This window comes from Danio rerio, chromosome 16 (genome assembly GCF_049306965.1).
Source record: "Danio rerio strain Tuebingen ecotype United States chromosome 16, GRCz12tu, whole genome shotgun sequence".
Lineage (NCBI taxonomy): Eukaryota > Metazoa > Chordata > Actinopteri > Cypriniformes > Danionidae > Danio > Danio rerio.
In genome coordinates this window covers 26,180,592-26,206,004 of record NC_133191.1, presented here as the reverse complement: position 1 = coordinate 26,206,004, position 25,413 = coordinate 26,180,592, and the positions used below count along the sequence as shown (strand labels likewise).

The 25,413-nt window shown below is 35.5% G+C and overlaps 1 protein-coding gene, 1 long non-coding RNA gene and 1 other non-coding gene across 5 annotated transcripts in view; 1 reads left to right on the top strand and 2 right to left on the bottom strand.

Annotated features, from left to right (window-relative positions):
- spaca6 (sperm acrosome associated 6) overlaps positions 1-25,413 on the bottom strand; it is a 76,988-nt gene that overhangs the window by 8,230 nt on the left and 43,345 nt on the right. Inside the window, exons 1-5 of one of the 3 annotated variants that reach the window (XM_073924515.1) lie at positions 5,696-5,997; positions 3,940-4,026; positions 3,417-3,498; positions 3,240-3,311; positions 3,028-3,051 (exon numbers count right to left, since the gene is read on the bottom strand). In XM_073924515.1, the coding sequence (XP_073780616.1) occupies positions 3,028-3,051; positions 3,240-3,311; positions 3,417-3,492 (172 nt within the window). In that variant the 5' untranslated portion in view covers positions 3,493-3,498; positions 3,940-4,026; positions 5,696-5,997. Of the gene's footprint in view, positions 1-3,027; positions 3,052-3,239; positions 3,312-3,416; positions 3,499-3,939; positions 4,027-5,695; positions 5,998-25,413 lie in introns of those variants that run through there. The other 2 variants (NM_001397778.1, XM_073924516.1) reach the window with 2 other exon arrangements.
- LOC141378068 (uncharacterized) lies at positions 5,034-24,075 on the top strand. Its single transcript, XR_012391656.1, has 4 exons — positions 5,034-5,503; positions 8,770-8,880; positions 22,866-23,108; positions 23,424-24,075. It is a non-coding gene; the product is annotated as an uncharacterized lncRNA (long non-coding RNA).
- mir125a-1 (microRNA 125a-1) lies at positions 13,219-13,301 on the bottom strand. Its single transcript, NR_030065.1, has one exon. It is a non-coding gene; the product is annotated as a microRNA 125a-1 (primary transcript).

The following is a 25,413-nucleotide window of genomic DNA, read 5'->3' as shown; positions in this document are numbered from 1 at the left end:
AAATAATTTTTAGAAAAAACATGTTCAGAAATATGTGTGTATGCGTTATTAATGCATTAAACAAGTCAGAAAAAACCTGCTGTGTTCAAGGCAGAAATAAAGTGTTTTTCACTCTATTACACAATGGTGACTTTATTGCGTTTTATGGAAATTCGGACCACAAGTCGACATATATGGACATAATTTTTCTCTAAAAGTACATCATATCAAAAGATGATACTTACGTTTTATTCTAATTAGGTTCCAATAAGCACAAATAGCAAAGAGAGAAAAAAAAATGCATGTCACAAAACAGCTTGGGCCTTAAGAGGATAAACATGTATCGAATTTTTATTGTGAAAGATGTATAGTAAGGCTGCACAATGTATAGTTTCAGCATCGATATCGCAATGTGCACATCCACAATAGTCACATCGCAATGTCGAGTTATTATATTATTGATGAGTTATCATATTATGATGGTAGTTAACCAGGGGAAACAGTTCTGGACACATGATAATTATGTGGTTATTGCAAATGGAGTGAAAGTTTTTCATTTGCATGTTTGTAAGCCCTGACAGCATTGAAAGTATTCAGGCACAAGAAATTTTAACATATGTAACTTTAATAAAGAATACTTTTATTGAATTATTTATCCAGTGACAGTTTTACATTGCATTTTACTTTTCAAATTCTGTCCCTGAATACTATTTGATTGCCCCGAAACCATGAATCACTGTTTGTTTCATTTTTATCTTTGCTTTTAATTCATTTTTTTTACATTTATGAATGACTCACTTCCCCACAGAATCATTCCAATCAATCTAAATGAATAAATTATTTTTAAACAGCAGTTTTTAAGTCCTCTGATGAAATTATATATATCGTATAATTTGGTGAAATGGGATATTTATTGCAATACTTATTGTAGACAAACAAAATATAGCAATATCAGCATTTTACAATATCATACAGAACCTAATATATTTTATAAATATGCACTTTAAGAAAACTCAGGACTCACTGTGTAAATATGATTCAATGTAATTTTGTAAAAAATTATTTATCTCTCCATATGTCATTGTATTTTAGCGCTAAAATGAAACGAATGTTATGATATTGCCATTTTTCTTTTTTCTTTTTTTACAGTTCTTGCAAAATATTAGCTGGAACCTGACCCTATTTTTTTTTTTTTTTTGCAACCATATTTTATTGCATCAACAGTAAAATTGTGACCTCACAATCAGAGAAAGGAGATTGCAATAATAAATCTAAACATTTTACACTATTTTTATACATTCAATAAAAAGCATAGTCTAAAAAGCCTCCTTTAAACAAATAATAAAAAAGATCCCACAAATTTCTTTATGTATTCTAAAGAGGAACAGTAGTTCATTTTATATCTTAATATAAAAAGTTCAGATGAGCCAGCAGTATATTCCAGTTTAAGCCAAATAACCACTAAAAATTAAAGGAATTTCCATTACCTTTAATTAATTGAAAAACAGGCCGCTGTAGTGCTTTGATTAATGTTTAAATGGTTAGCTAGATTCATTTTTTTACAAATTTACATTTAGTTTTTCTGTCATCTTTTTAACACCCAAAATGTATATTGTTATTAATATTATTATTATTATTATTATTCATCACTAATATTACTTTGACTTGGACAAAACATATATATACCCCGTCTTATGTCTGGAATAAAATATTAAAACTATTTTACCATTACCATAGACTATTTAAAATTCCATATACGCCATTGAACAGTCAAGAAACCCAATACAGTATATACAAGGTTCCCACAGGTCATGGATGTTCTAGAATTGTGTTCTAAAATTGGAAAATTCACCTCAGCTTTCAGTGAATGTTTTGAAAGATTAATTTTCTTGTTTCCTAGAGCAGGGGTTTAAAGTAACAGTGAAGGGCTAGGGTGTAACAATATATATATATATATATATATATATATATATATATATATATATATATATATATATATATATATATATATATATATATTCATTCATTTTCTTTTCGCCTTAGTCCCTTTATTAATCCGGGATCGCCACAGCGGAATGACCCGCCAACTTATCCAGCACGTTTTTACTCAGCGAATGCCCTTCGAGCCACAACCCATCTCTGGGAAACAACCACACACACTCATTAACACTCATACCCTATGGACAATTTAACCTATCCAATTCACCTGTACTACATGTCTTTGGACTGTGGGGGAAAACGGAGCACCCAGAGAAAACCCACGTGAAAGCAGAGAGAACATGTAAACTCGACACAGAAACACCAACTGACCCAGCCGAGGCTCGAACCAGAGACCTTCATGCTGTGAGGGGACAGCACTACCTTCTGCGCCACTGCGTCACCATATATTTATATACAGTCGAAGTCAGTATTATTAGCCCCCCTTTGATTTTTTTTTTCATTTTTAAATTTTTTAAATTCTCAAATGATGCTTAATAGGGCAAGGACATTTTCACAGTATGTTTGATAATATTTTTTCTTCTGGAGAAAGTTTTATTTGTTTTATTTTGGCTAGACTAAAAGCAGTTTGGACTTTTTTAAAAGCCATTTTAAGGTCAAAATCATTAGCCCCTTTAAGCTATATATTTTTTCGATAGTCTACAGAACAAACCATCGTTATACAATAACTTGCCTAATTACCCTAACCTGCCTAGTTAACCTAATTAACCTAGTTAAACCTTTAAATGACACTTTAAGCTGTATAGAAGTGTCTTGAAAAACATCTAACAAAATATTATTGCAAAGAATCATGGCAAAGAACTATACAGAACTATTTACTGTTTGTGTGTGTGTGTGTGTGTGTGTGTGTGTGTGTATGTGTGTGTGTGTGTATGTGAAATAAATATATCATTTTAGGTATTTAATCAATAAATAACTAAAATAAATAATTAAATAAATAAAAATAATTAGAATTATATTAAGACAAATGAATAAGCAGACCAGTATACAATTTTTGCAAAGTTTCTCAAAAGAATTTCTTATGATCAGCTCATAATAGACACAACTCACCACATGGGGGCAAACATCCAGATACTGCAAAAACAAACAAACAAAACAAATCAAAACATAAAAACGCATTTTTACAGATTGCAGTTTCTAAAAAAGAAGACAATTGTGATAAAACTAGAAAAAAGTGAGAGCTGTGGTTTGAAGTAGAAGGCTCGGGTCTAGGTTTCATGTTTTCTCAGGCACAAGAAATGAAGTTATAATGTAAGTCTCACCTCTGGGCAGGCTTGAGGCCGCTGCAATGAAATTGTTTGCTGCTGCCTGTAACCTGGACTCATACTCTGTATCTAAAGAAGAGAGGAGACGGAAGAAGGACAGCACCATTTATCTCAATGTTACTCAAAGTGTGCATGTCAAAGATTATCTGTCTCCTCCAATCAAGATTTCTCTGCCTGATGTATCATGCCAGTCTCTGTCTGTCGTTTCCACTCTCCTCAATGTAAAAGATCCGTCCTCAAAATGGCGCATCGGCAACTTAATTACAGAACAAAAAGAAATCACCTGAAGCCAGTAGTTGTTTTTGAAATGGTTCACAGAGAAAATAACATTCTGTATTGTTTCTGTGTTTTTTCTTAGGGATAAATTATTTTGTTCTGACAATATTGCAGTCAAACCACTAGAAATGACAGGTTTACATTTTTACAACAACCAGCATCTCATAAACAAGGGTGTGGAAAGTGTAGGCAAAATGCTTCACATTTGCACAACTCAGTTTTCAGTGACTGTTTGATAAGAAACTGAGCCTGCTTATTTTGTTGCCATCTAAGTACCGGTAGAGTTTACGATAAGAGCTAATAACTTATACTATTAGTATATGGATTGTGTATGAGAGTTAATATTTACACTGTAGTCTCTTTAACTGGTCTTTCCTCAAACAGTGTTATTGTTTAGACTGGTAATTAGAAAACCTGTTACCGTAATTTAGCTGCTGGTCAAATTCCTCTACTATAGGCATAATCTCAGCCATCAAAATATTCTTCAGCGTCAAGTCATATCCTCTCCCTGAGAAAAAGATAAAACAACAACAATATAATGGTAACAACAATACAGAAACACGTAGACTAATTATTTTTATGTCTTAACTATTGCTGTCTTAGTTTTTGCAACTAGTCTAAAGTGCAGGTTCCCTGACCAAGAAAATTTATCTGAAGCTAATTATACTAACCATAAATGAAATAAAGCCAAATAGACTTTAATAATGATTAGATGTTTTGTTACAGTGTCTAAAAGGGAATGTGCACACTTCCTCAAATGAAGCTATGTGACAACATTTTAGTAGCCTATCAAATCTGATACAGATCCAAATAGTCGTCCCTAGATTTCAACCATCGTGAGGGTTCAGGTGGTTTGAAAGACCCACCCCCAACTGACAAAGATGTAGAATTTGTCCCATACATTACTTATTTGTCCTATTTAACTGCTAAGCCATCATACATTGTGGAAATAGCCCATCAAAGGCTTTAAGACCAAGAAGAATCTGACGCAAGTAAAGTCATATTTTACCACTGACCTACTGTTGTTAAACAGAGAAAACATTTTACATCCGCTGCGTAAAACATATGCTGATTAAATTGGCAGTTCATTCTGATGTGGTGACCCCACATTAATAAAGGGACTAGGCCGAAAAAAATGAATGAATGAATGAATGAATGAATGAATGAATGAATGAATGAATGAATGAATGAACTCCCTGACCTCATCCCTCCTTTCTGCTTCAAAAAAAAAAAAAAAAAACTATAAGAAGCCATTAGTCAAAATAACATCATCATTTTGTTTAAACTTTAGACTTGCAACACTCACTGCAGGCGGACACCTGTAGTCTACATAAAAGGCTGTTACCCCTGCCATAAAATGCACCCCCCTCTGAAATATGCATCTCTTAACTGAAATTGATACAATCTTTTTAACAACCCACAACACAACGCATAAGTGGCGTATGAGCACGCATATTGTTTGACATGAATGTGTACAACTAAGATTCATAACCGGAGCGGGAACGCGAGCAGAGCGTCAGCGCAAGCAGGACCGGCGCGAGAGGCGCGCGGGCATGCCATCTGCGCGCCTGCGACAGTTTGTTTCGATTACATGGCTTTTACCTGTTTTGATATTGCTCACAAAAATCACGTCTTTATAAAACGAATAAAGTCTTTAAAGCCGTCTTTATTAAAGCTAAAATATATTTCAAGGAGAGGATTTTCTGCGTGAGAAAAAGGATACTGTCAATTGCGTGACTCTCACGATAGATGCCAGAGTTGGCAGCTATGATAAAAATAATACGCCCCACCGTTACAATTATGCTGAGGAAATAACCTCAAATAAAAGAATACATAACAAACATTAGAAAGAAAAAGGTTTAGCCTATTAACATAAATTTTCTGATCACATCGTTGTTATCATACGCGTCAAAGAGTTAAAAATGTTCATTTTGTTACTTGAATTATTGAGCGATATCCGCGTACCACTAGAAGGAAGCCTTTTGGTAAGTTACATGTAACGTTAGTTTAAGAACCACTGCCATATACCTAATTGAGCGTTTACATTTTTGTTCCAAGTATGTTGTAATTTATTTGTATTATAAGTTTTCCAATTTTACAAAGTAAAAAACCTGCTTAAGTCCCGTCAAAACCTTGTTAGCATATTAGCATAAAAGAAAGTGTTTTCTTCATCTTACCTACTTTACCAGCCTCTATGACTTTCTCTTCATTGTTGAATATGCGATCCAATGTTTTGTAACAAGAGTCTACATTCCTTACATTGTATTCGGTAAGAATATGACCCAAACACAAACGACGACTGTCATTTTCATCAATGAAACATTGATAGCAAGTGAAAGCCGATGTAATAACTGAGCTGAAAATCAGCAGTTTTGCAATAAACACAAACATTTCTGCTAGCGCTGGAGCTATTCTGGCTTAAGAAAATAATTTGAATCCAAACAACAACATTATCAGTTGAAACTTGACGCTTAATTACATCATGATCACGATGAGACCAAAATATGAGATTAAATAATTATTTAAGCACAGCAATACATATAATTTAATCTTATCATTTGTTATAATTATTGTTGTTATAATTAACATAACAATTTTAAAATAATTAAAAAGATTTTAAATGTAGCCTATTTAAATGTGTGGCTTTCTCAAAGACAGTTCACTTAAAAAAAAAAAATCAAATTTTGCATTTTTTAACAGTGTTGCCTATATGAAACAAATTATTCATAATGTACTTAAAAGTAATATTGCTATGTAAAATGTCAGTTCTGCTATTTTCATTGTACATGTCACAATCAGTGTCCCAATGTGTAATCCAAGCTTACTGGAGCTGTTTAAGACGTACCCTTTAAAATTGCATGGATAAGGGTATACAAATGTTACTCTTAAATGCACTCGCTTTTATACTTTCACTTTCAAATTAGTTAGGCATACAAAGGGGCAGAACTGCCTGCACATTTTTAAGAGGCTACTTGTCAATGACAACATTTGTGCATCAAATGAGTAAATGGGAGGGTGAATAAATGATGACAATTTAGATTTTAGGGCGTACTACACTTTTAAAAGCATAGCAGACTACTGCAGGATGCATTACCTCATTGTGATTTCCATTGGCTGTGAAATAAACTCCTCTGATTAAATGGTCCTTAACAGCACATAATATACATCTGTTATTGTTACTGAATAAGCAACATAGCGATAGTGGCTTTAAGTAAAACAGATTTTTTCAGATTAAGCTTTTTAAATAAAATAAAATCAGTTTAAATAACCCAATTAAGTGGGTTTAAAGTGATTTTATATGGCTCCCTGAAAAGTTTTTTTTTACTCAGTTATATATCTATCTTGCACAACATAACTGAATCCTTAAATAGTGAGCAATAGCAGAAATAAACATGTTAAATATAAGCATTCTACACTTCTTGCACACAATCTATTAATTACCTTGAACCAGTTAACAGCTTAATAAATACTCAACTTTTCTACAAAGTGTAATTTTCTCCACTGCATTTTAAGAGTTCCAATAATTCAAACAAAGTTTAAAACACTGTAAAAATTCCAACGTACAAATTGTTAACTCAGTTTGGGTGGACATATTTTTGAGCTCATGAGTTTGCCCATGAAAACTATTAAACTTCATTTTTAGAACTGTTTGTTCAAAGAAAATAATGAAATGTGTTGAGGAGACCTAAATTTAACTTCCTGCACTGTCAAACATTAAAAGTTGAGTTAACTTTAAATTTAAAGCAACTAGTTGGAAAGAAATAAACTTCTTTAAACTTGAAGTTTAAAAGTCTTTAAACTACAGCGGAAATTATTTTGTGAAATTGAGTTGAATCGACTTATTCCATGAAGTATACTCGACTTAAACCACCCTTTTCATTAAACCAAAAAAAAAAAAAAATAGAATAAACTCTCAATTTCTTTGCAGCCAGTTGCTTTAAATTTGTAAGTTAACTCAACTTTTTATTTTTTACAGTGCATTAAACACTATTAAGATTTCTCAGCTTTCTTTGTTAAAGGGATTAAAGTTCACCAAAAAATAAAAATCTGTTAAGTCATCTTGTTTGGTCATCCTTCCCTTGTTTCAAACCTTTTTATTATGATAAGTTAATTTCTAAGTTGATTTTTTAAAAGAAAGCTGGAAACCAGTAAACATTAACTTCTATAGTATTTGACAGGGATGGGCAAAAATACATCGAAATGTATTTTCAAATAAAATACCAAATACCTCAATATCAAACAGAAACTACAAAATACAGCAGCCACAAAAATCAAAATAAAATACTGTATTTTGAGTTTATAAGGGAGCATGATATTTCTTGGCAAACCTTCTATCAACAGGCCTATTTGATCAATCCCTTCACTAAAAAGCCACCACATCTTAAAAGTCTTGTATTTCAAATTTTTTTTTGTAATTGAAATCTTCAATGCTCAATGTAAAATCAAGATTGCTTAAAACTTAAAAATCTCCAGCTTTAGTAATTTCCATAAATCATGTTTTTTTTTTTTTTTTTTTTTTTTTGCAATTGTACTCTTCAATAAACAATAGAAAACATAATATCTCATTAAATTTAGTTACCTATTTGTGCTGCCATAAGTTGGGAGTTTTTGACCAGTCTGTAGACGGGAGTTTTATTAAATATTTTGTCTCATACTAATTAACTATATCAAAGTTTGTAATTAACTATAAAGAGCACCGACAGATCGGTATACTGGCATTTAAAACAGCCAATAAAGTGTTGTAGGACTTATTACTGTTGTTTGTCCTATTTTCCAGTCTAATTTTGACTTGCTCCCAAATCTTCCACTGCTATATGTCTGTTATTTTCTTCATATGTGATGCATAATTTCCATCCATACTCCAAGCATTGATCAACTTCTTCAATATTCTTCAATTTTCTAGTCTGATCTCAAGCCTTGGCAAATAATTGAAAAGGTACTAATGTAGACTTCTAACAAAATATTTCACAGTTATTAAAAAATACAAAACATTTAAGTATTTTGATACAAAAAAAAGGAAAGTATTTTTTAAACCCCATAAAATACAAATTACTCAAAATGTTCTAATTCATTTTCTTTTACACTTAGCCCCTTTATTAATCAGGGGTCGCCACAGTGGAATGAACCAGCAACTCATCTAGCATATGTTTTACCTATCTCTGGGAAACACCTATACACTCATTCACACACATACACAATGGACAATTTAGCTTACCCAGTTCATCTATACCCCATGTCTTTATACTTGTAGGGGAAACTGGAGCACCCGGAGGAAACCCATGCAAACACGGGGAGAACATGCAAACCCCACACAGGAATGCCAACTGATCCAGCCAAGACTCGAACCAGCAACCTTCTTGTGGTGAGTCGACAGCGCTACCCACTGCACTACTGCACCAAATACAAATGGCAAAATTCTATTTTGTATTGAGAATACATATTTGAAATGTATTATAAATATCATTTACATCCAAATCCCATTCCTGCATAGCCTATAGTTGTTCAAGAGAATAAAGGAACTCAAATGTTTGGAGTAAATAGTAAGTAAAATATAAATGTTTTTGGGGTAACAATCCCTTCAATTTCAAATGGCTTTCCCCCCCTGTAAAACATAAAAAAGATATTTTAAATACTTCTATGAAAAAAAAAAAAAACAATGGAAGCCGAAACAAAACCTGTCTGCATACTAACATTCTTCAAAATGTCTTCTTTTGTGTTCCTTCAGAAATAATAGACATTAACATTGTTTCAGGAAACAGAGTAAATGATGGTAACATTTTAATTTATTCATATTCTTTAACATATGCGAGTAGATCATAGGACGCTCATGGTGGTCTTGTGTAGCCCCCTCAATATTTCTTACTCCAAATTGACTCCATTGTCTTTCCAACCCTTTTCTTGCTCCCATTATGCACCATTTTGCTGCAAAGTAAAGAGATGGGGAGTGTGTGTGTGAAAGAGAAAAGGAGCGAGAGAAGGGAAAAGGGAGGGAGCGGGTGATGCTTGTGTGCCTGTTGATGATGATGATGGTGGTGGGGTGCCGAGATATTGCAAATGATCCAAATTGACCGGAACAAAGAGAAAAGGAAAGGCATTCTGTGCATGTGATCGATCACCGATCTATGAGCAACAGACCAAAGAAAGACAAAACATGGAATCACAATAATGGGAGAAAGAAGAGTGTAATTGGCATTTTCTGAATTATAAATATAAAGATAAAAAGAAATATTTAAAAAAAAATAATATAGTTGGATATGGAAGAGACTTCCAGTGTAGTCAGCGTGTGTGTGCATCTGAGAAATAGAGAGAGACGACCAATCAAGCCCACAAGCTCACTGCATCCAGTATCCCACACCCATCCCCCCCGATTCCATCACCCCAAAACCCCCTTTCTCCCCCCCTTCTCTGTCTTTTCCAAAGTGTCGCCATGGTAACGAGACAGGGTGCCTAATACATGAAGTTAATATATTTCCAGTGGCAGGAGCGACTTGGGTACTAATGCATTCATCTGTCTCCGCAAAGACAAGCCAATCAATAGTGAGCAGGAGCCCCACCACAGGCCTGCCAGAGAAAAGACGCTTGTAGTCAGTCAGCCGGCCTATAAGCAATGATCAGAAGACAGGTAGCATTGCGCTGCGCTGTCCTGAGATGCTAATTCCACAGCTGGCTCTCCAACTGGAGGCCAGAGAGTCAGAGAGGGGGCGCTGAAAAATGAACATATCATAAAGTGCCTGTGCTGCTGCTTTTTTTTTTTAAACGCAAAAAGTCATTGTTCTTGAGAGAAATCGCACTGAGCAACTTGACATTGAATTCAAATCTTTGCGTTGTGTATGCTTGTGAGATTTCTTTTAATTTAGTTCAATTCAAGTTCAAGTGTGTCACAGTTTCTTCTCAATACACATCATTTCAGATGAGGTTTTACAGCAAATGCTTGCATCGGATACAAGACTGAGATAAGTGTCAAATTCATGTTCAATAAAATACAAAATTAATATTATACCAACCTGTTCTCACAAGAAAAAAATCTATTTTACATACTGACTTCTATAAGCTGCTTTGACACAATCTACATTGTAAAAGCGCTATAGAAATAAAGTTGAATTAAACTGTTGAAAAACTGGGTAATTCCTACAAATTCTTACAATTGTTATTTTACGAAAGAAGTCCTGTTCCTAAACATTACCACCACTGAGGCTGTGAACTAATTTTATAAAATGCAAGAATGAGATCTTACAAATGAATAAGAAGTAGGCACTAAATTTAATGCATATCAGTAGAGTCGATCTTCAGAGTTCAGTGTTTGGGCTTTCAGCACTGACATTTACATTACACCGAACTGCACTAAACTGAACTTGTGAACACTGAACTGAAGCAGATTCAATTTACTAGCACTATCCCAGCAGGCACACAACATTGTAAGACGTAAATATTACGTTAGATTTAGGTCATGACGTCAGGTGACCAAAATACGATGTCTAGTCAGCGTCTAAGGACAATGTTATTCTGACGTCCAATAACAACGTCAAATTACATTGATATATGGTTGATTTTAGGTTGTATTGGAAAGTGACCAAAATCCAATGTCTGATTGATGTCATAGTGGTAACTTCCACACTACGTCAAAGTGTAACATGATTAGGCGTTGATATTTGGTTGATTTTAGGTTGATTTTGTATTGGACGTTGACGTCGCCTGACGTTGGGTTCTGACCTCAACCCGATTTTCATTTCCAAACAAAATCCAATGGCCCTACGATGTAAGGGTACGTTGGGGTACAAAGTCAATATGACATCATGTTGACGTCCTGCAGGGATGTTAGCCCATTCAAGCCCACCGGTAACTACAGTTGCTGAAAATAATAGTTGCCATTTTGCTTTTGTACATAATTTTCTACATGTTATCCATGTTTAATTCCTCAGTGACATGCAAGCAAATGACTAAATAAAAGATTTCAAGAAAGAAAAAGAGGAATTGATTTACCTCCTGTCCTGTGAGGCTTTCATCCTTCAGCTACCACTAATTCCAGGATGCAAAATGGAGGCAAAGCGTCCCAAATAAAAGCAAATTTCATGTTACTAAAAATTATATATTAAACTTTTTAATTTAACTTTTTGAAAGTAGTGTGTCATAAATAAATAATAAATGTGTTTATGAATATGAATTTATCTGTTTAAGCAGTTGTATTGAGTTAGAATGCCAAATGTTTTCCTCCAATTCAAGCTCTACATTACAGTACAATGTTGAACTATATTTAAATACAATTTTCTAGATTTTTTTTAAACCTGGAGAAAATAAATACAAAACATACAAATAGAACACTATTAACAAGGCCACATACATGAAACCATTTAGAAAGATTTGGGCACAAATGGGTTAAGCTGCTTTGACGCAATTTACATAGTAAAAAGCGCAAATAAAACAAAGATGAATTAAAAGAAAAAAAACATTAAGAATAGCCTTTATTAATACTTTTTTTATAGTTAGTTAATGTCCTATTCAGTTAGGCTCTTGGCCCATCACACCAAAAATAATAACTATACATCAGCTATAAAACCAAATACATTCTGACAATATTTTTCTGTTTCTTTTAAGCACAAACTCCAGTGATGGATTCAAAAATAACATGAATTAAAATTCAACAATAGCAGCCCAAACTCACCGGAAAATGTAATTATTTTGTGTATTGGCTACACACACATGCAAAGTACTATAAAGATAACTATAATGTTGGCTACATTTTGATGATATCATTCTGTTTAAGTGATATTATTACTGTTTAAGTAATGTAGTTTTGTCATCTTCCACTTCAGATGCCAGAGCTTTTACAGCAGATAAAGATTCTGATTGACTGTCAATAGTTGTAATCATTATTCAACTTGAAGGAAGTCATTCTAATTCTAATAAAGATATTGTTTATCCAAAAGATATTATTTGAGTTGTGGTGTAAACCCTTTTAAAAATGACAAAAACTAAAACATCCAGATATTATAGCTTAAATTTAATGGTTTTATATCTTGACCCAAAGTTGGCATCACCTGGAGTTACCAGCATATTTTGGCTTTGTCTGAAATATTTCCAAACGTTTTTTTGTATTCATTAAACTGTTGAAAAGTATGAATGAATTATACCAGAACAAAGAGCTCAGTCTGCATTGCGCTGTTCAGATTCAGTCAGATCTCATGCTCACCTAATTTATGCTTTTATAGTTCACAGAATGCAGTAAAGGTATAACAGCTGCAGAAAAGTCTCCGACCATGCTTTGTGGATTGTTTAATCTCTCCTTCATTCATGAATTTATTTTTAAATAGCTTCATTAATACGCTTGAACAAATCTTGCACACAAGAAAGTCAGAAATCTCACTGGTATATGATTGTAAATGAGATGCACATTGAGATTTATGCATGTATGAACTTGATAGTATCGGTGATGATAATAATATGGGGTCACCACCCTTGGCTGCCTTCTCATTGGATCATTTCTTTGTGTAGAACACAAAGCCAGCCAATAGGGTGTGTCCCCGGTAGTCCCAACTAAAACTGAAGGGTCAAAATACAGTCTAATCGTTAACAGTCTAAGAATGCCAAATCAAAACATAACGCATCTATTTTTATCAGACTCTGAAAAATGTTTATAAATATGACTAAAAGACATATTAAAAGAAAAATGTTCCTCTTCTGATTGACGTTTGGGGATGACGACGCATGCAGCCCTGTTCCTGAGGACCTCACCTGTGACCTAGTTTGACCTCACAGGTTAAGGGTCTCAGGGACAAAGAGACATACTGTGTAAAAAAACAGGACCATATTGCTGGAATTTAAAAGCACAATTACACCATGTCTTCAATTCCAAAAACATTTAAAGCACCTGTAAAAAAAGGGGGCTATGCTGTTCAGACTGTCAGGCTGTGATGGCGCACAGAGAGTAGTAAACACGTAATATTTGCACCAGACTGTGTTGTGTCAGTCATCATAAAGCCATGGGGTGTTGTTGATAGGTACTTTTTACTGCAATATGTTTCACCGCAGAGGCTGTAAGCCGTGGCATCACCCTCTGCACCCTCAACTTCAGGAAGGCTTCATCTGCTTGAGGAGGTTTTTTTAGGGGGAAATCAAAGGTACATTCGCTGACTCCTGAGACAAAGACAAAGGATTTTTCCGCACTATTACGTAACAACCAAATGCAAAACTGAGATCAAATACAACAAACGTACAGTGTGAAGTAATTCTTAATAAATAAAAAGTCATAAATTATCCAACAGAAATAGTCACAGTTCCTTCAGCTGTCACCAGGTAATACAAGGACAGGGCTGAACTGAGTACCTACAGAACAAAACGTCAAAATAATCCAATTTTAATCCCAAAACGCCCAGGTGTTTAAGTTGAAACCTGCGAAGATAAAAGAAAACAAATGTGAATATATCCAAATCAAACATTTTACAGTGCTAGATAACACTTGAAATAATACCAAAGTGCACAAACTATAAACGGAGACCAGAAGAAGGTAAAATGGTGCAATAGTGCCCCTTCTTGGCAGACAGCTGATATAACTGACACAGTGACTGAGTGAGAAGAGACACCGAACTGTTCCCATTCTTCACCCAGGCTATTACCAAAATAAATAAATAAATAAATAAAAACCCAAACAATTCTCACTAATAAAAATTATTTAGTGCAAGGAAAAATTGCATGTCAGCAACTCACTGATTGGCTTCATGGCTAGCTGGTTGCAGACATGCAATACTAACAACTGGTCAAATTCTCGAAAATCTATGATGATTATTTTTTTCAAAATCATCACAGTGTCATGAATTCTAAAAACAGCTGCAGCAGTAGTTAAACAAATGGTTCTATTGTCTTAAAAATAAACGCTTTTATTAAATGCATTTCATAAATGTCTTACAAACATGCATGTGCACAGGTGTGTCAATCACAAGCCCTACAATAAACTGTCTGACAAACACAAGTGCTAAAAATGGCATGATGATGTAGCTGGGGCGAATGGCAAAAATCCAGAATGACATGCTCTACCTTATCGTGGCATCAGGAACATGCAGACTTTGACAATGTCAACCTTTGCGGCGACAAAAAGTGCATGTCGGTGTGTAAAGTCTGTCAAAAACTAAACGTCTAAGATGAAAAAAACCATTCACAAGCTGCATGAAGGATGCGTAAACGTGTCCGACTAGAAAAAAGTTGAACCTGATGAGACAAAGACACCGTACGAAACAGAAAAGGAGAAAATGTCCATCCGCTCCACACTCTGTAGGTCTGATCTAAGTGTCTGGTCACCTCTGGAAAGACAAGAACAGTCAGACAGGCAGTCAGACACACACACACACACAGAGACAATGAGCTCACAGGCAGGTAGAGCAAAGACAATCACACTGATCCCATAGGTAACGCACAACCTACCTCCCCTACAGCAATCCCATAGTCTACAGCACCACGAGTGTCAGACACACACTCACGTTTTCTGCCTCCATCACTCTCTGTCTTCTCTCAGCATCTCAGGCACTCGCATCCCTTGTCCCCAATCTCAAACTCTCTTGCTTTTTCCCTCTCAAACCATCCCTAGCCTTCAACATCCCTATTCTCTCTCTCTCTTTCTCTCTCTCTCGCTCTCTCTTTCCCTCGCTCACGTTTTTTCAGGCATCGTGTCTCCACTACTCCCCCTGCCCCCTTCTTTCGCAGTCTGTGCGCTCGTGTGTGTGTGAGTGTCTGAGAGAGGAAATGTGTGTGAGAGACGGAGGGAGCAGGGAGGGGGCAAAGGGGAGAGGAGAAGAGAGAGCCGCGAGTAGGAAGGAATGGGAAACGAAGGGGGAGGGTCAGAATCTCAAGCAGGGTGAGAAGCCACAGAGCATCAGGCTAGCAAAATGATAAAGCGCTGGAAAATATTACTCCCCGCGTTTGCCGCAATCTTCTGTTAATCAATCCAGGGGTACGCCTCATCAGATTACGCTCCGTCTTTCTGACGTGCCACACGGCTACACCAGTGAAGCAGATCGGCTCGTGCTGTAAAATCTTTGCAGAGTACTACATGTACAATCAGTATACAGTTCTTAAACTGTGAGTCTTAAACTGCTTACAGCTTACAAAAATTACTAAATATCTGTTTGCAAATTCTACCGAAATTGCTTAAACGTGTGAAAATGTTTCATTAATATTTAAATAGAAACAGGAACATTTCTGTTCATTTAAGTAAAGCTAATGAAGTCCAAAGGATAGATCATGTCATCATTTTTCACCACAATCTCTTTTCAAATCTACAAAACTTTCATAACCTTTGTGGAAGATATTAAGTTAAAAAAGTTTTAGAGTGTGTTCATACTCTAAAGCAGGTTCAAAACTCTGGAGCAATACTCTGAAAGTTTGGTTCATCTGAATCAGTACCTGGTTATGCACCAAACAAGCAGACTTACGACTGCTGACAAAAGATGTGAACTACAGTAGAATTAGGACATGAGGTCAATGATTTTTCTTCATAATTATGATATTGGCCATAGCTGTTCAATACGTGCATTGAAAAGCCCCTCAACTAATATAAATACCATTACAAACATGCACAGATGAAAATATTTAGCCTATAGTACACAACACTGTTTGAATGTTTTATTTGTTCTGTTGTAAAAACAAATACCTCCTAAAAGTATACAATTTTATTTATTGAAATAAAATATTTATTAAATATACTTATAGTTACTTGTTTAAGGACACCTATTTTAACCCTTTTTCAAGATTTTATATAAATATTCTGTCTTCAGAATGTGTCTGTAAAGTTTCTTTAACTCAAAATACCCTATCAGATTAATTATCTTAAATCTGAAAAATTTGAGCTGTTTTGGATTTGTAGCTGTTTTTGTTGCCTGTGCCTTTAATGCAAATAAGCTGGTTTAGCTATGCACTGTTTTGCACGGCAAATGTGACAGGATACACGTTAATATCCACTGCTGTATGTAAAACTAATCTGTAATGTACAAAATAAACCTGATTTAAGTCCACAAACCGGGATTGAAGCATGAATTACGTAGCGATTTTACTGTCCTTAAAAACATGCACTTTTTAAAAAACATTTTAAACTTGTAAAACTCATTCTTGATCACATTTGATGATGATTAATGATCACAGATCTTTTAATCCTAGTTACTTTGCGCACGTCCTGTCTTGTGAATATGATTATACACATTACTATGGAGATATGTTATTATGCGTATGTCAATCAAATCGGTGGGTGGGGAAACTTTACCCCTAATGGGAGGAGTTTGGAACCTATTTTAACGTCAGGAAATAATTTTTTTTTTTTTTATTTATTGTGTTTTTATCACTCCAATATGACCATGGACACTCTATCTACACACAGTAATGTCCAAACAGCTTACAAAAGTTCATTTTCATCATAGGTGCCATTTAAAGAACAACATTTTTGTACAGTTACTGAATTTATAAATGTGTAACTTGGAAACTTTTTTTCACAGTATAGATCATGCTTCAAAGTATCATTGTATGCTCTTGCAGAAAAAATAAACTCAAATTTGTGATGGCCATTTAGATTTCTGGGTGAACAGTCTTTTTAAAAACAAAATCATCAGGGATATAATGCACAAAACCATATTGTCCTACATTTAATGTTACATACAATATGTATGTTTGCTTAATAAATAATAAATTCATGCATGCATTGGAGTATACGTGCCTAAATAGTGTATAAGCATAGACATACATACACATTACATATATACCAGCCTTGTCTCATTGTTTATATGCATGTGGTTCTGTACAGTACAATGTCTATTTATTTCCAGTGTCAGAAGTGCCAAGACAATTCTCTCCAAAATAAATAAATAAATAAAAATAAAATAAAAACATTTAGCAGTCTAGCTCCACTCTTTTGGTACTGTACTGTTTTGCCAGGGTCACCAAAAATTGGTATGGTACAGTATGCTATTTTGTCACTACTGTGTGCAACAACATAGTGAGGCGACAACACGCACTTAAGAGCCAAAATACACTGTTGTTGAGAAACCTGGCTCAAGTGCTTCATTGAAATATTAATTTAATACATTTAAACCTACATTAGGGTGACATAGTGGCTCAGTAGTTAGCACTGTCACCTCACAGCAAGAAGGTTGCTGGTTTGAGTCTTGGCTGGGTCAGTTGGCATTTCTGTGTGGAGATTGCATGTTCTCCCCGTGTTGGCTTGGGTTATGGGTGCTCTGGTTTCCCCCACAGCCTAAAGAAGTGCGCTATAGTTGAACTGAATAAACTAAATTGGCTGTAGTTAATGAGTGAGTATGGGTGTTTTCCAGAACTGGGTTGCAGCTGGAAGGACATCTGCTGTGTAAAACATATGTGGTGACCCCTGATGAATAAAGGGACTAAGCCAAAGGAAAATGAATGAATGAATCTATATTAAAGATTATAGTGACTGCGTGGAGAAGTGTTAATGTAATGTGTAAAAGCTAATTTGAGTCAGTGGCATCACTTGGGGTCCTTATGAAGACTTAATTAGTAACCACATTGTAAAACCAGTTGTAAAGCTTCTTTGAATTTGTAAAGTGTATAGGTTTTTTGACAAATCAGGTGAGAGCAAACGGCCATTCACTGCCATAAAACCTGTCATAAAAAAGTTTTTCGAATGTATTACAAGCACAGGTTTTAATACTAATAATCATGGCTAACGTCACTGAATAAACGTTTGAATAAACTCTCAATCACATGTAAAACTGGGCAAAAATTATTTTTCAATTAATTATTTTTTTAAACATGGTTGATTTAATATTGACACTCTAAAGCAGGGGTGCTCAATCCTGTTCCTGGAGATCTACCTTCCTGCAGATCAGTTGCTACCCATATCCAACACACCTGCCTGTAATTATCAAGTGGTGTTCAGGTCCTAATTAATCGTTTCAGGTGTGTTTGATATGGGTAGCAACTGAAATCTGCAGGAAGGTAGATCTCCAGGAACAGGACTGAGCACCCCTGCTCTAAAGCCATGAACTGATTTCCCCATATTCTACATTTCATATTCTGACTACTTCTGGACTGTATGCATTTGAAAAAGAAATGGGGTTTGGTTTAACATATATATAGGTCTGAGGTTATACAGGTCATTTATTTTACATTAATTCACCATATGTAAAAATGTGTTCAGTATTCAATTTTATAAATATCTTAAATGTTGCTGCTGGAAGGGCATGCGCTGTATAAAACATGCCTGAAAAGTTGTGGTGACACCTGATGAATAAGGGACTAAGCTGAAGAAAAATGAATAAATTAATAAAATTAAATGTTACATTTTTATTTGCTGAACAATAAACAAATCAAGAATTAGAAATCAAATAGAATATTGTATTTAAACTGAAATGACAGTTGGGCAATAAACATCAAATCAGGATGTCCTAATTTTATAGATTTGGATTAGTTATCAAAAATAAAATGAATCTACTTTGTGATTTTATGTTGCTTTTGGGGCTCATTTTATGGGTATACAGTGCTCAGCATTGAGTACACCTCATTTTAAAAATGAATATTTTTTCTCAATTTCTTAGTGAATATAGGCAATGTATTTTGGTGCATTTAAACAAAAGAGATTTATTTAACAGGCATATTTATTAAAATAATATTCACCAAACATATTTAGAAATTGAAAGGTAATACAATAAAAAATACAACTTACAATATTTCAACATATTTTTTTGCCTCTTGATTTGTCCTCTTTTTAAATGTATTTAATATTTTCTATAACATATATATTTGGCTGTAATAGATAAGTTCCAGATTTGGCTTCAGTACTGACTAATCTAATGCAGATGTACAAATATAATAATGTATAGCTTCCTATTAAAAAATATGAATTTAAAAGATAGATTAGAGGGGTATACTTATATGTGCTGAGCACTGTATATCACAATGTGTCCCACAAATAAAAAAAAAAAAGAAGAATGGTGAAATTGTTACAGCAATGTTAATCATTTTTAGCTTTTAAAGTGTAATTTAAATTGATAATATTCAACCATTTTAATATTATGCATTCCTTTAACTTTCTGGAACTGAAAAAAATGTGTGTAACTGTATATCATCAAAATGTTAATGCCACAATTTACACAGCTAGATTTATTCCCCTTAGGTTTTACACATATAATGTAAAAAAATGCATCAACCTGCTTTCTGTCGGCTTATTACAGATGCTTTAATGTAATGTAATCTCACGTTAAATTAATTTCACATTTTAAATTTATAGACCATGAATGGCAAAAAATGTAACTTACATTTAGAAACACCCTTAAAATATAATCACATTGATGTAAGCAGCATTTTTAGTTTGCAGGGGGGTGGAATAATCTTCACAGCGCAATACTGACTTCACTTTTAAGTACTTTCAGAAGGCCTACTTTTTACTCTTTATTTGAGTAGTATTTAGAACAGAAACTTATACTCTATGCTACATTTTTTGGCAAGTAATGCCAGCAGATAGCTCTCTGCAACTCTCACATGGTCGCCCACTGAAGCTAAGCAGGGCTGCGCCCGGTCAGTACCTGGATGGGAGACCACATGGGAAAGCTAGGTTGCTGCCGGAAGTGGTGTTAGTGAGGCCAGCAGGGGGCGCCCAACCTGCGGTCTGTGTGGGTCCTAATGCCCCAGTATAGTGACGGGGACGCTATACTGCTCAGTGTGTGCCCTCTTTCGGATGAGACGTTAAACTGAGGTCCCGACTCTCTGTGGTCGTTAAAAATCCCAGGATGTCCTTCGAAGGAGTAGGGGTTTAACCCCGGCATCCTGGCCAAATCTGCCCACTGGCCTCTGTCCATCATGGCCTCCTAACCATCTCCATATTTAATTGGCTTCATCACTGTCTCCTCTGCACCAATCAGCTCGTGTGTGGTGTGCGGTCTGGCGCAAAATGGCTGCCGTCGCGTCATCCAGGTGGATGCTGCACACTGGTGGTGGATGAGGAGATTCCCCCCATTATGTAAAGCGCTTTGAGTGTCCAGAAAAGCGCTATATAAATGTAAGGAATTATTATTAATTATTATAATGATAGTTTTACTTGAGTATGATTTTTTCAGTATAGTCTTTCCACCACTGGTTAAATGTTAAAGGGTCACGAAACACCAAAACACATTTTTTGAGCTGTTGACAGTCATATATTTGTCCCACACTGCTAAAAACACTATTAAGACACCTATATTTCACTAAAAAGTGTAAATTGGTTGTTTTTGCATTATTTCAAGCAAAATCTTACTTCCTGTTTGAAACGAATTTTTGAAGCTGCGTCACGGTCATGACATAATAGCCTGTATTCCAGCGTGCAGACTGGGCGTCTGTGCCAGAGTGAGTCTTATTACGTCTTACAGTGTGTTGCATTAATGCATGAGTAAGGCTTGGTTCAAACCAATCAGCGCGCTCTATTGTGCAACTTCATTAATATTCATTTCTGTGTTTACACGACATGGACGCCACATTGTGTTGGCAAAACAAGCGTGAAGTGTTGCTTTTATAGTTTGCTGCCGTTAAGTTTCGTTTTCTTTTTCTCTCTGTGAGAGCTTAGACTCACGTGTGGATTAACAGTGTACGCGACGCTGGACAACAATAACTTACGTGTCTAAGGAGGATTATTGTTTACCTGAGAGCTGTTCTCATCTGCAAACGCTGAGATCGGATACGCTTGTAGTATTCTCTTCATAAAGACGCGGCTCTAGTTGCTGTGGATTGTCCTGTCTCTACAGATTTGGTAAGTGAGCGACCAGTGCTCTTTGTTTATTCAGTTTGTTCGTATCGAACTAAGTTAACTATTGCACCGTAACATGTTAGGACCACAACCAAACTTTAACCTCGTGTAGGGTTTTTAACCGCATTTAGTGACCGGAATAACACACGCGGCTTTCTGACGCTACCTGCCGTGTGCATCTAAGTTTCCGGAAAATGCGGAGGTTTTTTTTTCTCTCATTCGCCGTGCGGTATAAAACATTGCATGAAAAATACACGCTTAGAGCAGATCCTCGAATCAAATATCTCGTTTGTCGCGAGGGGCATGAATGAATTCCCTGAATGAAAGAGATAAACTGCAGTTAAAGTCCACCATTTAATAATTTGGCAAATAATTCCACTACAGATGTCCATGTAGGTTAAACACCATCACTTTCTACTGTGTGTGAGTATTTTGACTGAAACTCGCGCGTGCCCAAATACACTCCCACACCCTCCCACTTTAGTTCTTCCGATATCCCCCCTAAACAGAGCTGGACACACCCACTTTTCTGACTTTTTCCAAAGTAGAGGTGTGAAAACACCCTGCTGAAACGAGGGGGGTTATGGCCCTTTAACACTGTATCCCAGCAAACAATTTTGTGTTTAATAGACATCTAATAGACATCAGAACGTAGACAGCTTGGCTGACAGATTAGACAGACTTTATATGTGTAGTCATTCCTTTCTGTCTATTTTATGACTAGTCTAATTTTGGCCCATTTCTAGATGTCTATTAGATTTTCACTGACAGCCCAAATTCAGCCTTGTTTAGACGACTATGTCTATTAGACATCTTTTAAAAACAAAAAATGCTTGCTGGAATGTTTCAGTGTCTGTGCAAATGTACATTTTTCACATACAATACATACTCACAAGATCACGTTGCTTATACATGTGGGCATGCTGGCCAAAATCAAAATACCGCATCAACAGTTTGTTTTGCTGGAAAACCCAAAAGTTTCAGCTGTGTAAAACGCTCATTTCTGCGACTAAATGCTGCATTGTCCTCGCATGGCCTCTTTATCCAGCCACACTCCAGTCCCACTGCCTCGGTGGAGGTGTAGCGTTTAAATATGATTTATGACATGCTGGTACAGTGAGTGGGGGAGGCTACTCCAGTCGCTTAGAAAGCGAACGGTAACAAAGACAAAGATAGGTGCAAATAACAACGAGGAACAGCAAAGAAAGGGAATTGCCCCTTTCAGTGGCATTACAACCAGCGGGCACTAAAGTCCCTTATTCTGAAGCCAAAATGTCTGCAGCAGACAGCATTATTAGAGCAGTCTGGGATTAAGACGTTCAGACGTCGATGCGCAGGAACATGAAAGAGCCCACTTAAACAAGGGAGCACAAGTATGGATCAGCGATACATTAGCTTTACAGAAGCTTATTCAAAGGGAATGCTTAATAACCTCTATTTCCACCACACCGAGGGATGGCAACAGCTGTTATTAGTGCTGCTGACTGCAGGCAGTCTGGAGTTATTTGCAAAAGCGTGTGTTTTATCTGCTTCTCCATACATCTGCAACATCCGTATATAATTGAATGTCTTTCCTTTATTACCGTGGTACTGTTTAGCATGTCTTCTTTAATTTGTTTTAGTGTGCTGTGTGTGCTGCAATACTGGAGCACAGCGAGACAAAGGTTCTCACTGGAGGACTGACGTCACCGCGTTCGGTGCAGGTCTCCCCGTTTGAGGGCCCGGATGGCCACATTTCGAAGTCACTCTCAGCTGAAGCGATCATCACGTGGCAAGACATCCGCTTCTTTCCAGCCACCAGACAAATGTCAGGAAATTTTCCACTCCGGTTTGAGCTGATGGTGGATTATTGTGGTGGAGTTTAGGTAACATTTTTCCAGGATTAAGTTATATGTAAGTTTGTAGTATCATATTAAATGTTTGGAGTTTGTAAGGGTAGAAAATGTGGAAATATGTCCATAAAATAAGAAAAACGAGTCCATAAATTTAAAGTAAAATTCCTATTTTATAAAACTTTATTAGAATTTTAAATCATAATAAATATTTGTAATGTACATATTTGTACACTTTTAAAGGTAGTAAGATGATTGGATGCACAAAACCTAATTTTCAATGTTGAACACAGTTGTACTGCTTAATATTCTCATTCATTCATCCTCTTTTTGGCCTTTATTAATCAGGGGTCGCCACAGTGGAATGAACCGCCAACTTTTCCAGCATATATTTTACGCAGTGGATGCCCTTCCAGCTGCAACCCAACACTGGGAAACATCCATACACACTCTTTCACACACATAGACTACGGCCAATTTAGTTTATTCAATTCACCTATAGCACATGTCTTTGGACTGTAGGGGAAACTGGAGAACCCGGAGGAAACTCACGCTAACATAGGGAGGACATGCAAACTCCACACAGAAATGCCAACTGACCCACCTGGGGCTCAAACCAGCAACCTTCTTGCTGCGAGGCAATCATGCTACCCACTGTGCCACCATGACGTCTTCTTAATATCTTTAAGTCGCCAATGTTTTGAACAGTATATCAATGAATAAAAACACTTTCCTACATCCACCGAGTTAAGACTTTTCACAGCACTTGCATGTTGATTCTTTTTTTGTTGGCTTTTGTTTTGCTTCTATTGTACTTGTATGTAAGCTGCTTTTGATAAAAGCATCTGTTAGACAATTAAATGTAAATATAACGTTATAAACATTTTCATGGTCACTTTTGATCATTTTTGTTGTGTCCTTGCAGAACAAACATTTAAACCTTCAAGCTCAAATGTGTGAAAAGAAGCACATTAAAAAAAATCACATGAGAGTGAAAGCGAGAGATCTCTGTCTTTGATTTTTTGTAATTTTATCAACCCTGAAATGCTATTAACATTGCTTATAAATTACAAAAATGTTACACGCCTTGCATAGTACGGATATACAGCAGATTGGTACTCTTAATTTTAATATCTCAAAAGAAGCTTTGATTTTAAATATGACGTGACAATATGTTGTTTTATAGGGGAACGGTCAGATTGATCAATATGGCAGCAGTTATTGATCATATGCCTTGCATATAAGCGGGCACAGCCATTTGAATCTTTTGGGCTTGGGACTTCCAGTCTCATTCACTTGCAATTATTTTTAGAAGTTAAAAACAGCTCATTAAGCTGCTTGATGTTGCAAACTGATATTTTCTTATTATATTATTCTGCTTTGTCTATATAATCATGAACACATTTGTTTGTAGAGCAAATAGTTTGACTGTTTTATGCCGTTTATTATTCCTAGTCATTTCACCAATAGGCAACTAAATCTGAAGTTCTAAAACAGTTGCAAAAATGACACACTTCCGCATTGAAGAATAAGGTCAATAGAATTCTGGTAATTCTGGTGTTAAAAATAATCCTTTAATAAAAAAATATATATAGAAAATACTGTTTTAGACATGCCAGGTACTGTTTGAAGGTATAATCTTCAGCTATTTTTTCAATTCATCTTTATTTCGTAAGCGCTGCTATAGAAAGCAAGCTTAACATTGAAATTAAATTGAAATTGAAACTGTGTCAGTCCTGTTTTTAGAGTTTAAGTTTAGTTTAGTTTAATTCAGTGCGGTTTAATTTTCACTGCTGAAAGTCCAAACATTGAAGACCAAATCCATCTTTGCGGAGCTCCACAAGTCTCAAATCAAGCAGGCCAGTGGCGAAGAACTCAAAAAAAAAACAAAAAAACAACAATTTAACAAAAAATTAAAGAACACTTAGTTACAGATTCAGATGTTTCCTGTGACATGATGCAATCAGTTTGTAAATTATATAGATTTGCTACATATCATACAAGTCAAGTGCAATAAAGTTTAAACTAAACTAAACTAAACTAAACAATTAGTGGTTGCAAGTGGTGAAAAGAGTACAGAAAAATCATAAGTAAAAGTACCATTACTTGCCTTAAAATGTAGTGCAAGTAGACTAAAAGTATCTGTTGTTAATATTACTCAAAGTATGAGTAAAAAGTAAACATGTCAAAAGTACTCAAGAGTAGTGAGTATTACACTGTAAAAAGCTGATGCATTTACATGTAATTTGTGAATGTGTGTAAACGAAACATTCTGTAGTGCATTTAGTTATTGCTCAGCAGGCACACAAGGTTCTAAGACGTTGATAATACGTTAGGT